The following is a 16,363-nucleotide window of genomic DNA, read 5'->3' on the forward strand; positions in this document are numbered from 1 at the left end:
AAAGCCACCTAAGGGTGGCACAGCAGGAAGCGCCTGGTCCCTGGTGGCAAGATTACATCATGATGCTTCCTCAACAGCCCAGACCTCTCTGCTTACCTCCAGATTTACTGTACATGAAAACAAAACTTCTATTTGCTTAAGCCATTCTAAGTTGGGTGTTTATTAGGTATAGCTGATATGTTTGTTTTCTGTCCATATTTAATTGTGAAGACCATTTTTGGTTATTAATCTAGGTCTTTTGAGTTAAAGGGTATGAACATCTTATTTACTGAGTATTGCCAAATATTTTCTGGTCTCTCATTTTTTGTTAAAAATATTGTTCATGTGGTCTGTTTTAATATTTAGGAAATTCAATGATCAAATTTGTTAGTCTTTGTTTTACAGTTTCTGCCTTAGTGTCATATTTGGGTAAATCTTCTCCAGGACATGATTATTCACTTATATTTTCATTTAAAACTTAGGTTTCATTTTTTACATTAAAAAAAAACAATGATGGTATAGCTACTGTTTTCCCTGCGCATGCTCATGGCAGACATCACTAAATCAATTACATCACTCACTCTCAGTGAGCAGCAAGGTAGGCTGCAAATAACTTATAATAGCATTTTCTGGGCCTCCACTACCAAACAATAGTTTCATGTATCATATAAGTCATTTGTCATCCTTGATTTATAGCATTTTGTATTAAAAAATCTTTCCCTGTGAGCCATCTTAAACAATTTCTTGGACAAGATGAAGCATAAATAAATAAATAGACTGATCCAGTGATACTTTTAATAATCTTGGTCAAGCATCACTGAGGGCAGATGACCAGCTATTAATATTTCATAGACTAGAAAAGAAACGGGGAAGAAACCTGTTTTTTTTTTTTTTAAATTATGTAGCCTCCAGTCTAAACAGAAAGTCAGTACAATTCAAATGATGCTGTCCCTCAAACGACAAAATCACTGATCTATCTAAAGGAATCAACAACAATTACTTAGACAGACACAAATGTTTTCTTTTGTCCTCTTACTGCCACAGAACAGGCTAATGTTTGAGTATTCTAAGTGTTTGTGGAGGAGTCTAGGTCCCTGGGGTGTTCAGAATCATGCCAGTTTAACGGGAGGACTTAAGAGGGAGATGAGCGTCTTTGCACAATAGCTCAGAAACAGGGAGTAGAAATTAATGAATTAGAAACAATAAACACAAATCTCTAGGGAGCAAAAAGTTCTTCAGCAAGATTTGAGGAACTAAATGTTAGGGGAACATCATCAGTGGACCCTAGAAATAAATTATCAGGAGCATTTGGGAGTCATGGCGATTTGTCTTTGACCTTCAACTTGACCCATTCCCTTCATTCTCTTTCTTATAACCTGTTACCTAACACACAAGGAGCTGATATATTATGACTTTCCCTCTTGCTCTCTCCTTAGAATGCAAACAAATGGGCACTGCAGATGTAGAGATGCTTATACAATTGAAAGAAAGTAATTCTTAAAAATATGTGTTCTGGCGTTCCTTTTTAGGGTTTAATTTACACTATTGGGTTCTGAAAGGAAATGCCTAGCAACCTCTAAAAGCTTCCCTCTGGTTAGTGTCTGCCGCTGAGCGACTAACTGAAGATGAGTGGCTGGTGGCTTTTATGTTATCGATGGTGATACCACAGCATAAAGTAGGAAGAAATAAATGGGACTGGGCTTCACTGGCTTAACCTCTAGAAGAATCATGGAGCTAAGAAGAGAGGTTGTGGGAGGGGATCAATAGTTGACAAATGAAAAGAGTCTCAGTCAGTCGGAAAGGGCATTTATTTTCTCATGACGTAGCAGAATAAATCACTTGTAGAATCCCACAACTCAGGACTGTCTTTTGCAAAATGACCCTCTCTGGTTTTTGTTACCTAAAATCTTTTAGAACTACGGTCCCAAGTTGTTTGTTTCTTTTCTTCTCTACATTGCATAATCGGGAAAATAGAACTACAGCTCTCTAAATTCACGCTGGAAGAGAAATAAATCTAACATCACTGTCATTGCCCTGACAATATATAATAAATTATGTGGAACAACGCTACGTACCCTGCAATGAGCTTAAATAAAATGTGGTTCCTGTCCCCATCAAGTTACTTCCTCTCAATAAAGTAGCTTATAGCCTATGGGAACCTATGGCCTCTATGTTATTTTCTATTGAGGGATTTATCTTGAATCATTATGTTTCTCTCATGAATTCTTTGTGTAAGTAAAATTTATCCTTTACATTAGAAGGATTCTTGGTTGTGAGGAACATAAATATGTTTAGTTTTTGGGGGGTTATTCTATACTTGCCCTTCCCACTCTCCATCCATTCACTGCCATTTTGGCTAATGGCTGATGTCTACAAGTGCATTGCTCTGCTCTGGGATGCAGAGCGCAATGGGCTCATTCTCTTGAACCATCTTGTTGATTGATTGCTGGCTGGGTTTGACAGTGGGAGGGGCTGTCAAGTATGAATGAGAGTAAGAGGAGTGAGAGACCTGGATATTCATTTCTTTCTTCCGCTCTTCTTTGAACAGTGGCTGCATTCCCTGGACCATAGCTTCCACAAGGCTAGGCAGCCCTTTATTCACTGCTACAGCTCTCACTGGCTTTCAGGATACTATCTCTTCTTATTTCTGAAACCTAAGGTACCAGTGGCCTCCAGGTATTGCTCATCTGTGGGCACCTCACTGTATTTGTTAGTTTTTATTGTGGCAACAAACAAATGCAGAGTTTCAGTAGCTTGAAATAACAGACACTTGTTTTTGGCCCATGGAACATGAAGGGTATGGGTCAGCTGAGACTCAAATTCCAAGTGTTTTCTCATTTTAAATCCCAGGCTGAAAAGATATGATGTTTTCATGACCGAGGGCAGAAACTCAAAAAAGAAAGCCGGACTCAAACCCCACAACAACTTGGAACACTTTTGCTCCGATAGGGAAAAGGTCAAGCCTGCCCACATCCAAGTGGCCAAAGCATGTAACGTAGCCAAGCCTAAAGTGAAGTGAGTCAGGACATTTACTTCTCCCACAGGATTCTCAGACTATCCTGGTGACCTTTACTTCCTGTTAGGACTCCTGAATAATACAATGATCTACTGAAAAAAATTATTGTAATGATACATGTAGCAGTCACTCTGCAAAGGCAGGGATTGCAGCCAGCCCCAGGCAGGAACCAGACTGAGAGACCTGAGTGCTTGCCGTTTCTCATCTCTGCTCCTTTCTGTTCGCTTCCCTCTTTCTCTTTCTGTGGGACGGCTGCATTTGCTTCTTTGCGTACATATTGGAAACATCATGGCCAACAGTCCTTAAGTGTCTCTTGGTCCTACCTTCACATTCTCAGACTGGCTCAGTGTGCAACAGGTGCTCATGCCTCATGCTATCAAAAGAATCCAATTGGCAAGGAGCCACACTGTACAAAATAGCTGCTGGGATCCAGCAATGTCACTATATCGATTATGCCAAAGTAAGACAAACAGAAGATGTGGATGACAAAATCCACCCTCTAAGCATAGACATAGTTTTGGTCATAGGTTTTCCTTTTGTCATCATTATTTTGTTTAACAGCATTTATTAACTAAGTAAAATTAATTTACTTTTGCTGTACTTTTTTGTTTAGTGCAATATTGATTCTCCACTTCAAAGAAATCTGGGCTTTATAATATGAAGTTAATTGTTTTTAAAATCTTGGATTTTCTCTATGCAAGACACTATGTCTAAGTATTCAGCTTCTCCTAAAGAAAGAAAGAAAACTTCTTAGACATCTCTCTGAAGACACCTGAGAAGCCCAATTACCTGTTTACCTGCACATATGGCTTTCAGCCTGGTAATAAGGACATTTTCACTGATACATGAAGTACTTTTGAGGGAGAGATTTTTTAACAAAAACAATGAAATCTAATTATTTATACTGGCTTTGATAAGCCTGCATAGCATAAAAGTATTGGTAGCAAGAATGTAAGAAAAAGAGTATTGCACTTTAAGGTTCTTATCATCCCTTATTGCTCATAATCTATGTGATATTTACTTTCACCTCAACTCTGCTATGAGCTAGGTATTATCACTCTGTTCTGAGGATGAGAAAACTCGGAGAAGTTGAGTAACTGGTTCAAGGTTACACAGCTGTTAAATGGCAGATTCCAGATACAAGTCTACATTGGACTAACTGCAAAGCCTGTACTTATTTGCAAAGTATCTAGGATGGTATTGGACCAACAGTAAGCACCAATAAACATTAGCTCCCTTCCCCTGTAAAGATTCTTTCACTTCTATCATACCATGATCTGAATGGTTCTTTCAGAAAGCGAGTGGAGTGGGATTATGATGCTGAGAGGCTGCTTCTGCCACATCAGTGCCAGAGGGGCTGAGAGTGAGCCGGCTTCCCAGATCTTAGCAGGACTGGGGTCTGAGATTAATCCTCTTAATTAAGATTGGTAATTTCTCTTTGGCCCACGAAGTTCTGCAAACTGTTCTATGTTTCAGGGACTAGAATAATTGTGTGGAAACTATTTGTCATAGTGTGGATGACGAGAAAGACAGAAGGGCAGTGAGTGTCCCATTCCTCACACAACCCTGTGGTCTCTCCATTTTTGAGGACATATTGAGCCCTATACCATTTCCCACACGATTTACTCAGGAAATGTTCTCAGTGGCTCTATGTTCCAGCCAAAACTTTTGTATATAAGATATAATGGTATATTTATTACAGTACCATACTGTACATATCTCAACTACATAAAACTGTGTATATATGCCTATATATATGTATACTTGCATATATATATATATATATATATATATATATATATATATATATATATATATATATAAACACACACATACCCATATATATATGGGTAAGGATGAGAAGAAAATTTATTGGTGATGAGATTACAGGTAATATTTCTAAATTAAAAAATTTAACATTTGGAAATGATTTGTGAAACTAAAAAAGGAAACCATAACAAATGAACACATGACAAGGCTTCAGCTAAACACACACACACCAAAGGGAGCATCTGAGAAAAGTGAAGGAAACATTTTTCATCATTTAAATACTTCAAAACAAATTAATTTATCTCTGCCAGGATACACAAGACATTTATACTGTGGTTTTCCACTGGGGAGGGAAGCAGGGTGGCTATAGAGAAGGGGTGGGAGAGAGACTTTCATTGTGTATCAGTTAAGACCTTTGGAATTATGAATCCATGTAAGTGTGTCACTAAAAAACAATAAAGACAGAAAAGAAAGCATATATTCTTTCTCCCTGTCTTAGTAGGTGAAGTAGAATTAGCACAATTCTTTTTTTTGGGGGGGTGGTAATTAGGTTTATTTTAGTTATTAAATGGAGGTACTGGGGATTGAACCTAGGACCTCATGCATGCTAAGCACATGCTGTATCACCGAGCTATACCAACGCCCCTCACTAATTAGCATGATTCTTAAATTGCTATTTTATTCTTTCTTAAAAATTCTCCAACTCTATTTTTCACAGGTCATTTGTAAAACAAATGTTTTTAAGTACATCACTTTCTATATACCTTTTAATGCACTATAACATCAGATATATATCACTTATAAGGCAATAGCTTTATCTGGGCATGGTGGGACATTCCGAGTAAGTGTAAAATGTGATCTCTAGCTTTGGTGAACTTACTTTTTTTTTTCCTTTGGATGAACACATAAAGAAGTATAAATAATAAGTATAAATAAAAGTTGTCTGTTAGAAATTATTACTGCAATGCCTAACATACACTGAAATAATTCAGAAATTGGAGTGGATTAGAATACATATAGAACTTCCACAGCGTTTGTACTAGTTAGCTCATGCTAAAGTCCATTAACAAATCCATCCTAATAACTCAGTGACTATAGAATAAAACACATGTTTGCTTCCCCAATAGCAGTCCAGGGTGGGCTTTTAGTTAGCTGAGTGGCTCTCTTCCATGGTCGGAAAGACACTCAGATGGACAGCTGTTTTGCCTCCTTTGACTGTGCAGCATCTTAAGCCCTTCAGGGCATCTATCCAAGACGCGGTTTTCCAAAGGAAAAAAGCACAGAGAGGCATGAGGGTGCTTTTACATAAGTCAACTCCTGCAAGGGTACGCATCCCTTCCTCTCACATCCTACCAGCTATAGTTCAGCCACCAGGCCACCCTACACTGCAAGAGAGGCAAGGACATGCAGCCTAGCTGGCCAGCCGCACACTTGACCCGTCCACTGTAACAGGTGAAGGACCAGGGTCCATGCTGGTGTATGAACAGCTGACAGTCTCTATCACAAATATGGAAGGAACATCAGTGATCTGGGGGAATAAAGAAGGGAAAGAATGACTTTATCTGGGCAGGAGGAACAATAAAAATAACCAGGCTGTTAAACCTGATTAGGCTTCCAATTCTTTATCTGATAAGTAAAACCTATTCTAGATCATTTGCAAAAATGTTTCCATCTTTTACGTTTCTGTAGTTCTAGAGCTAACATTCGATGGGTACTGGTTCAGCTGGAGCAACGTGTTCATGTTGGAAATGGGGCAAGAGAGCTCTTATGTTACATGGGTAGAAGAGCTATGGAATAATCGTTACACACTGGAGATTTTTTAAAAAATAAGTGACAGATATTGATAATACCTACTATATACCAGACACTTTGCTGGGTGCTGCAGAGGATGCAGTTAACTCACTGCTTTTGAGAAGAGATTACAGACTATTTACAGGGGAGTGGAGTGGGATGATGAAAGGAGACGATTATGAATGAAGCAGAACAGGATATGTTCCCAGGGTTCCAGACCTCAAACTTTAGGGTAGGACATGAGGGGAATATCTCGAATATCTTTTACAGGACTTTTAGGAAGAAAAAAAAAAATCTCTAACATAAGCTTGTTTCCCTGTGATTTGTCTCTTACAACAAGAGACATTAAATTTCCATTCATTGCAAGTTCTGATTAATTAACTTGAGGATAACTGTAGTTTTACTACAAGTAAAAATGCATGAATCCATCCTCTATTTTATAGGCAGTGAATTAATTTAAGATTCTTTATGAGGTAAAATTGGCAATTAAGGCATTACACACAATTTACCTGTTTCTATGAAAACTTATTCTCAAGTTTTATGATGAAAAATATTGTCAAATGCAGTGTTCTACTGCCGGTAATTCTTAGCTGGTCACACCTCTAATGTATTCCAGGGCTCTTAATCTTTGGACAAAATGGCTCTATCCTGGATTTATTTTTCTCTAGTTATAATTTTTAAAAATGTTGTCTTCATACAGAAATCACAATCCTGAAGATTTTGAAAAGAGGGCATTGCGGGCCACTTTCACGTTTAGTTTTGGCTTCTGGATCATGTCTTGTTATGAACTACCTACCATCATTTTTATTTTGTTTTGATTATCTGTTTCAATTTACCTTTCTTCTGTGACTCAAGACCTGGGCCTAGACGTCAGGAGCCCTACATTTCAGTTGGCTTTGCCACTTCCTGACGGGCATGTCCTTTACTCTGATGGGGCCTTGGTTTTACTTGTCTGTCAAATGGGAGGGATGAACCAGAAGATGCTGTAGGCTGCACTCTGAAATATTCCTCTTCTGTATGTTACTATTGGTTGGACCACTTTTCTTTATTTGTTTGTCAATCTATTAGTTTAATTTTTAAAAGGGTTTGTTCCCTTAACTTTTTTAAAGTATTGTCAGAAGCCCGTTTGAACCAGCATAACCTAGGATGCTTATTTAAGATGTAGATTCCTTTTTTTTTTTAAACTGAAGTATAGCTGATTTACAATATTGTGTTAATTTCTGGTGTATAGCAGAGAATCATGAATATATATATATATATATATATATATTCCTTTTCATGTTCTTTTTCATTATAGGCCATTACAAGGTACTGAATATAGTTCCCTGTGTTGTACAGTAGGACTTTGTTGTTTATCTAGTTTATATATAGTACTTAGTATCTACAAATCCCAAACTCCCAATTTATCCCTCCCCACCTCCTTGCCCAACTGGTAACCATAAATTTGTTTTCTATGTCTATAAGCCTGTCTCTGTTTAATAAATAAGTTCATTTGTGGAATCTTAAAAAAAAAGTATACAAAATATGTCGATTTTTAGTTCCTCCAGCTCATTTACTAAATCAGAATTTCCAGGGAAGTACTTCTCAGTCTTTAATGTAAATAAAAGTCACATGGGGGTCTTGTAAAACTGAAATCTCCAATTCAGTGTCTGTGGCAAGATCTGAGAGCTTGTATTTCTAACAAGCTTACAGGTAATACTGCTGATCTGTACTTTGAATATGAGGACTCTTAAGTCAGCTGAGACCCCGCAGAACCAAGTCTTGAATGGCAACAGGATTAGCCAGCTGTCAAATGTTTAAGATGTAGCAATTGGGCCTAAAATGTAGCATGTAGCATCTGGGTCATATAAAACAAAGAAGAACAGGGATGCAGAAGAAAGTTTAAAGAATATAATGTGATATGAATCAGGTTCTCTCGTGAGTAGCCACATCAGAGAACCACCCTCATTGTCTGTTATTCTAGATCATGAGAATGTGTTGAAATTCCAAGTACCAAGTAGTAGGAATAAGCAAAATGGTTTCCTTTTTACTGGTTCCTGCTGTGCTACATGGTATCCACACGTTTTTTCCTCTTATTTCCCTTCTACAGATTTTACAAGCCTGAGGCTGGTGTCATCACATTGTTCACTGTCATGGAAATAAGGCCTCTTTTCTGACTCTGTGTGGTGATGAGTAACAAGATTGTTTCTGCTCAGGGGTGAAAAGGTCTTCAAACTAGTTTGCTTTCTAGTAAACAGTGGGCCGAGAGATTAAATTCCTGCTAGTGTGTTTTTTTTTAACTAAATTTTTTTTATTGAGGCATAATTGACACATAATATTATATTGTTTTCAGGTGTTCTTACCTCTTAGTTTAGTTTTCATTTTTAAAAGGGTCTGATCCTTTCCATTTGAACACTCTGTGGTGACTAGGTGTAAAATTAGCTTCCATGAGTGTCCTTTTCCTCAACTGCAGTACTCAAAGGCAAAAATGGTTTTGTAGAAATGTGTGCATTTGCATGTTTAAATGGGATCTGATTTATATTGTGCCAAGTACCATTACTGACAATTACGTAGGCTTTGAAATGAAATTATGACTAAAAAATATATGTGGCATATGTTCTACACCAATTAAAAATATGCCTAGGGAAAGTTTCTGTTTTTTAAACTCCACAAACCCTGCTAAAAATCTAAGAATTATGCCAACCTATTGAGTTTTTTTCTTTGCACAGATCTAACGTTTTTCTCACTCAACTTTTGAACATCAGGTAGTTTTAAATTGCATTTCATGTAATAATAATTATAACAATCATAATAGCAGCCCACACTCACAGAGTTCTTATTAGATGCCAACTAGTGGTTTACGAATTATTCTTTTACTATATATTCTACATAGCCTAGCTGCTCTGTTTAATATGTACATAAGGAAAATCTTACTGCTCAGTTGATAATACGTACCCACACACAAACACACACACAATAAACCACTGTGAGGAAAGGAAACAAGAACAGTCTTAAAAAATAACAAAGTCCTAAAGTCCTCTGACAGATTTAGCAAATTCTTTTTATTTACATAGAAATGTGTACACATACTCTCTGTACACAGAAAATTCTAAGTGTATATACATATATGATTCCCACATATTTTACAATAAATAGTATTTTAATCTTGTTTCTAAGTGAAAATAAAAAGATGTTTCAAAGTATTTCACACCAACCACAAAATTACAAAAGCACCGGATGAACTCAGAGCAAAAATTTCAAGCCTGTACTACCACACACTAAGCCTAGTACAATTTTTTACAAAAGACAAAAAACCAAACACTGTGCAGATATCACCAGGAAAATGAAAGGCATGGAGATGCAAAACAGAGATGAGAGCTGTTGACTTTTTGAACAAGGTGGTAAGAGCATTTTTGTTGGTTAGGACTGGTCGTCCTTCAGTCCTCCATTTAATGTTTTACTGTAAGTGATACTTTACAGATAAGAAGGAGAAAAGTTAACATCTATGGTAAAAAGAGTAACCATTCCATGAGTCTTACACATTCTAAAAATCTTTCCACTGGTCAGCCACACTCTCTTTCTCTGCTAATTCACAGATCAGCCAGTCTTTTGACATAGGATGACCGTCGATCCCCTCAGAGAAGATGAGAAGGACCAGATTGTGGAAGTCATCTAAAAAGCCTGATAAGTCATGTATCTTGGTAGTTAACACTTCATAATAGTCATGTTTAAATATTCTCTTTCTTTCCGTAGCATTTGATCCCTCATTTAAATAATTAAATACAAGGAGAACTTAATCTAAGAGGCTAGAAATGATGACTAATCATCCTGGAATTTCCTCCTTCCACTTCCAATTTCTTTTCCATCCTACCCTCAGAAACGATCACTTTCTCTCAGTTTCAGAGTTGTTCTACACAGGTATATAAAAATCATACTACCAAAGGAGTAGAACGAGGTTATAGATTGAATAGGGATTTAGGATATTTTTGACGACTTCACAGCACTGAATTTGGCAAAAGAATCTAAAAACATCCTGATCTTCATTATTGTTGAGCTGACTTACTGTTATATCCAGATTTGCTTTCTTAATACCCTAATATTACTGCTCAGATGAGACTCATAAGGATGGTGGCCAACCCAGGACTAAGTGTTTTTAAATCACACTCCACTCAACTCTCGCTCAGATAACAGTGTATTTTGTTCCACTGCAGCACTGTAACTTCACACACGAGTACTGAAACAAATTTTACCCCTTCATCTCTCATATCAGTAACAGCACAGATGTGGGAGAAAAGACAGCAATAAAAAAAGAATTTGATGTCAGAAATGTGATTCATCTATCAAATACAATCTTTTCAGTTGCTTTACTGAATCTGCTATTTTTAAGGTAACCTTCCAAAACACATTTCAAAGGCAGGCTCATTTCAAGAGCAATGTTTATCACATGCATAATTTGCTCCTTCCTGTTACATGTTGCTACCACTGATGCGTCTTTTAGAGAAACAATATCTGGAGGACTTGGCCATTCCACTGAGAGTGATGGCTTCATATGCAATCTGATGCTTCAGATTAAGGTACTTATGATTGAAACACACACGTTTCACATTTAAAGATGTTTCTTTTTCTTTTCTTTTTTTTTTTAATTTGAAAACCTTATATGGAATGAAGGTTCACTGCCAGAAACAAAAGGGATCCTTTACCATGAAGATCTGGGCTTGGTTCTTGGTCGTTCTAATTGAATGTCTATTCGTCCTTCATTTCTGTGGCTGTGGAAAGATTCAGCCAGAAGATAAGTATGGAGTCTCACTATGGTAATTGTAGTCAGGACAGACCTTTTGCACAAGTTTATAATCAACACTGTAAAACGCAATGTAGATGCAAATGACCTTGAAGGGCTTCGAGCACAACCAGGAAACGTGGCTCTGAGTCTGCTCCTGGTAGCAGATCTTGGACGGGTCAAAGTTGCACAGGGCGGTCTTCTTCGCCCGATCTGTTTTTTCATACTCAATGCGACAATTGAACGATTTGGATTCCTTGGTCTCCAAGGTAGACTGCGGGGAAACTTCAAATTCCACCACTTTGGAGGGGGGTACCAAACTCACTGAAACATTGCCCAGGCCTGTGGAATTATGTCGGAAGTAAACACTGAAGGTTCCATTTCCATGGTCAACAATTTTCCCCGTGATGAGGAGGTTGAGTTTAACAGTTTTTATGTTGGAATGGAAGTCGCCCCATCCAAACATTTTCTTAAATTTCCCTGTTTTCACTATTGGCCTCCGTTTAGTTCTTGCCAGTGGCTCCTGAACCTCCGTGATGTTGGCCAGCCAATCCCAAAAGTTCTCCATGCTGTCTGCATACGCCAAGTGCCCAGGCTTGGGGACTGGAGACTGTTTAACAAACAGGCGCAGAGGATTGATGATCCTTGAGTGCTCCACGTTTCCAACCAGCGTCCCTGGAGCATCCTTGTCTTCCCAATCTAGCCCCTCTGTGGCATGTACCACCTTTTTACTGTCACAAAACAGCTGTTTGAAAAGAAGAGAGAGAAATAAACTTTAGGTTAGGCTTTGCGGGCACACGTACCAAAGCCAAAGCACCAGGGAAATTCCTGTGATATTATTTCAGTTCTTGCTAAACAGCATTTCACACACACAGCTGGGCACCCCAGTGTAACAAGAGGACCATTTAATTCAAGCAGTGTAAATCTGTGACTACAAAAATGCGAGCGATGGGATTAAGAGTGTATCTGCAGGTTCTGAATCCAGAGGATTTAACCAACCCTGGGTTGAAAATATTGAGAGGAAAAAAAAAAAATCCAGAAAGCAAAACTTGAATTTGCCACGCTCTGGCAACTATTTATATAGCATTTACATTGTGTCAGGTATTATAAGTAATCTAGAGATGATTTAAAGTACCCAGGAGGATGTGCATAGATTATATGCAAATACTAAACCATTTTATATACAGGACTTGAACATCCTTGGATTTTGGTATCCAAGGGGGTCCTGAAACAATCCCCTACAGATACTGAGGAATGACTATATTTCATTTTAATGGGTTGATGTGGTTTTTAACCTCTGTTTCCTAATCTTTACAATTCTACCTTTCCAGACTGGGGGAAGTAGTATATTTTGGTCTCTCAGTTGATTAAAATGTGTAAGGCTTTTTCTTTCAGGCAGAAGACAACTCTAGAATGCTGGCTTCTACCATGGAGCTAGAAACCATCTGAATATAAGATACCGAGAAGACTCAAAATATATTTGGAAATATTAAGGGCACTATTATATTCAAAAGCTTATGTCATATAATTTCATTGCTTTTGATCTCATTCCATTTCAAATTCTGTAACAAAAAAGCAGCGTGAACAGCAACAGAAAGTTCTACAAAAGTTTTAATTGAAAAAATGTAATTTCAAATTTGGTTGCCTTTGGGGGAAGATATAGCTCAGTGGTAGAGCACATGTCCAGCATGCACAGGGTCCTGGGTTCAATCCCCAGTACCTCCATTATAAAAATAAAAACAGAAACCTAGTTACTAGCCACCTAAAAAAAAAATTAAAAAAAGGGGATATCATCAAATTTGGTTGCCTTTAGAGAAACAGAAATTGGAAATGTGTATTTTTAATTAATTAATAGGCTAATTATTGACAGATAAATTTTATTACAACTGAATAATACTTTGAAAGACAGGATTGCTAAGGAAGAGTTGTGTGCATGTGTTTTATGGATTCCACAGTGTTCTGGTTCAAATTATATCCACTGAAACACAGCTTTATTTGCACTTGATTTTTCTTTTTATTCTTTTGTAATATAAGAGTCCTCATGATTTCTAAAAATCATTTAGTTAAATCAATATGGATTTTGAAGGACAGAATCATAATATATGAAACTGTTGCCTGGAGTGAATATTTATGGATGAGTTATAAGGTCCGGAAAATAGAGGTTTCTAGTGGAAACACAGATAGCCTCTTATCTCTAATGGCACAAACCACTCTGGTAATGATTCTCTGGAAAACTGTCAGCATGATGAAAGGATGAGAACCAAGTGTGGCTGTGCTTGTGTAGTGTTTCCCCAACCCTTTCAAACTTGGCAAAGCACTGTGACTGGTAAAAATTACTGCTTTCAATCCAATTTAAAAAGTAGCTTGGATTATAAATATTGCACTTGACTATATGGTAGACATGAGGTTATAGTTAATACATTCCTAAAAGTTTAGGTTCTACAAGAATTTTGTGAAAGTGTTTTTACCTATACCTCACCCCCAAACACTTCAGAGTAGGAATCTAAGGACTTTAATGTATGTGTGGGGTTTTTCTTTTTTTTTTTCTTCTTTTTTTGCTTTAGGGTGGGTGGTTGGGGAGAGTGTCACATAATACATATTGGTCCCTTTGATTAATTTCCTGAAGGCTTTTCCGTCTCATGTCTAGTGTTTTAAAAAATTCTTTTCTTTTTACGTAAATTACTGAGGTTTGGCAGAAGGGCAGATTGATCTGCTGCACGTTCTGCTTTGAAAATCTAAATCCATACTACCTCTTCTTAGGGCTCACAGACCCTGAGCTGATACTCCTTTCTCTCTCCTGGTGCTGAAGGGCTGGCATATTCACCAGGAAAAGAGGGATCATTACTCAGGATTTCTGGCTCAAAATATGCTGGGTACTTCTGATACTGTAACTAGCTTTCCTGACTTAACATTTGATGATGTGCACAAAACCTCATTCAAATCAAGTGATAATACACAGCCCAGGGAGGACAGTGTTGGCTCCAGATATGACTTGAATTTACCAGAACTGATACTGCCTGGTCCAAGTGACTTGTCCTGTCCTCTCTCCAGACAGAGGTTCAAGGACACATAAGAAACCCCTTGCTGATGAAGGTCCAATTTCTCTTCTCTGTGATTATGATTTTTGTTTGTTGTCTATTTTTGATTTTTCATCTGTTTCCAGTATGTTGTGAGATGTGCCTTGCTTGATCAATCCGAGTCACACCCACCCTGTTTCCAAGAAACTCTGGTACGAGGGAACTTCTCCTTTCATTCCTGATCTCTACGGCCCTATTTGTACAACTTCCTAACTTCTTCCTTCACTCCTGCCTTCACTCCTCTCTTTCACAGGGTAAATCCATTCTGACATTTTCCCCTTTCAGCTTTTTTTTTCCCCCAAAAAATCTCAATTCTTATTTTTACACACCATGTTCCCAATTGATACTTTACTAGCCACATTAAGATCCATTTTTCATTCAAAAATATTTTTTTGCTCACAAGTATGACAACACTCTTCACTACCAGGAGCAGTATGCTCCCCACCCCCCTTAAAATGTTTGTTTTACATTACACATTCTCCTGAGTTTTTTCTGCCTGGATCATTTTTCTTTACTTAGTGCTTCACCCGATTTTCTCCTTACTTTTCTGTTATTGAAAAACTTATGAACATTAAACCCATTGTTCAATGATAAGCTTGCAATCACGTAGAGTCTTAAGTTAACTGGCATTGGTGTGTTTCAGAATACAGGAGAGGCCCCATTATGAGCTCCTTCCCTTATCTCTAAAGACTTCTGCTGTGATGGTTCTGAGATTCAAAAAGTCATCTACTGACTTTTAAAAAAAAACTAAAGATTTTCTTTGTAGTAACTTAGGTTGTAACAATTTGACCCAAACATATGACTCACCCTAAGAAATATGAGTATAAAAAAAAGTCTAAACTTATCAAACAGATGTAAATTAGATGTACTTATTTGCCTTAGAAAGACTCTTCAATTTTTCAGGAAAGATTCTCCATACGAGAATTTAAGATGAAACTTGATTTCTAAAAAATGTGTCACACAGTGCTCTTCAGGCTCAAACCTGCTTGAAGGGCCCTTGATTTTAAGGATGATCTTTGTAAAAATCATAAAATTTACCCATTAAACACAGATCTCTAATTATTCTGTTTCAATTAAAACACTCACTGACAGTTTCTTAGATTAAAAAAGTAGATATATGCATCTTTTGATTTTTTTTTTTCGCTTTGCTCCAGGCCATCATGTTTGTAACTTGCTTTGACATCAACATTGAACGTATTGAGAAAAGCTGTGTAGAACTTCATCTATTTATTACTTTAAAATGCACGGGCAGTTCTTACAGGTACTGACTTTCAAATCTAAATTCAAATTTCAAAAAGCTTTGGTTCATGATGTATTGGTAGAAAAGTATAATTGAATGAGTAAATACATTTCTAATTGTCTTAAGAAGCTGAGAGTGGTACCTCCTCTCCCAACTTCCACTCCCTTTGGTGCAAATTACCCTTCTCCCTGAAATATTTTCTTACAATGTGTGCACCACTGATGGGAGGGCACCATCTCCTAAACAGGTGTACACGGACAGTTGTATGACCCGAGTCTCCAAGGCTTGTGCTTAACCTCAAAAGACCTAATCAGGGATGGCTGATGGGGGGGTTGGATGAACCTGCCCCGCACTCATCCACATACTCTCAATATGGAAACAACATGCTGGAAAAGCACAGGATTTGGTGCCCGATGACCTCATCACCCCTTTACTTAAAATGTCTGACATGATTCCCAGTTTCCTCACCTTTATCTCCTCCTTTGCTGGTGGATTGTAAGGACTAAAATCAAACAATGGATGGAAGTTACTGAGCCCAACCTCTGGCAAAAGGCATTCAGTGACTGATGGCTCTTGCATGGTCCAAGGGATAGTCCCATGCCTCTTATTCAAGAATTGTCTTCAGAGAATTATATGGATTCTCAGGCCTCCAGGAAACTGATTAGTGGTTAATCAAGCAACTTGTGCAGTGCCATATAATAAATTAATGACCGAGTAGAAATCAACCTTCTCAA

At 37.6% G+C, this 16,363-nt stretch overlaps 1 protein-coding gene across 1 annotated transcript in view; it reads right to left on the reverse strand.

Annotated features, from left to right (window-relative positions):
- Positions 1–9,575: 9,575 nt before the first annotated feature.
- Positions 9,576–16,363, reverse strand: part of NXPH2 (neurexophilin 2) — a 106,748-nt gene continuing 99,960 nt past the window's right edge. Inside the window, exon 2 of the mRNA XM_072960884.1 lies at positions 9,576–12,057. Within this exon, the coding sequence (XP_072816985.1) occupies positions 11,314–12,057 (744 nt within the window). The 3' untranslated portion in view covers positions 9,576–11,313. The remainder of the gene's footprint in view (positions 12,058–16,363) is intronic.

Source organism: Vicugna pacos, chromosome 5 (assembly GCF_048564905.1).
Source record: "Vicugna pacos chromosome 5, VicPac4, whole genome shotgun sequence".
Classification (NCBI taxonomy): Eukaryota; Metazoa; Chordata; class Mammalia; order Artiodactyla; family Camelidae; genus Vicugna; species Vicugna pacos.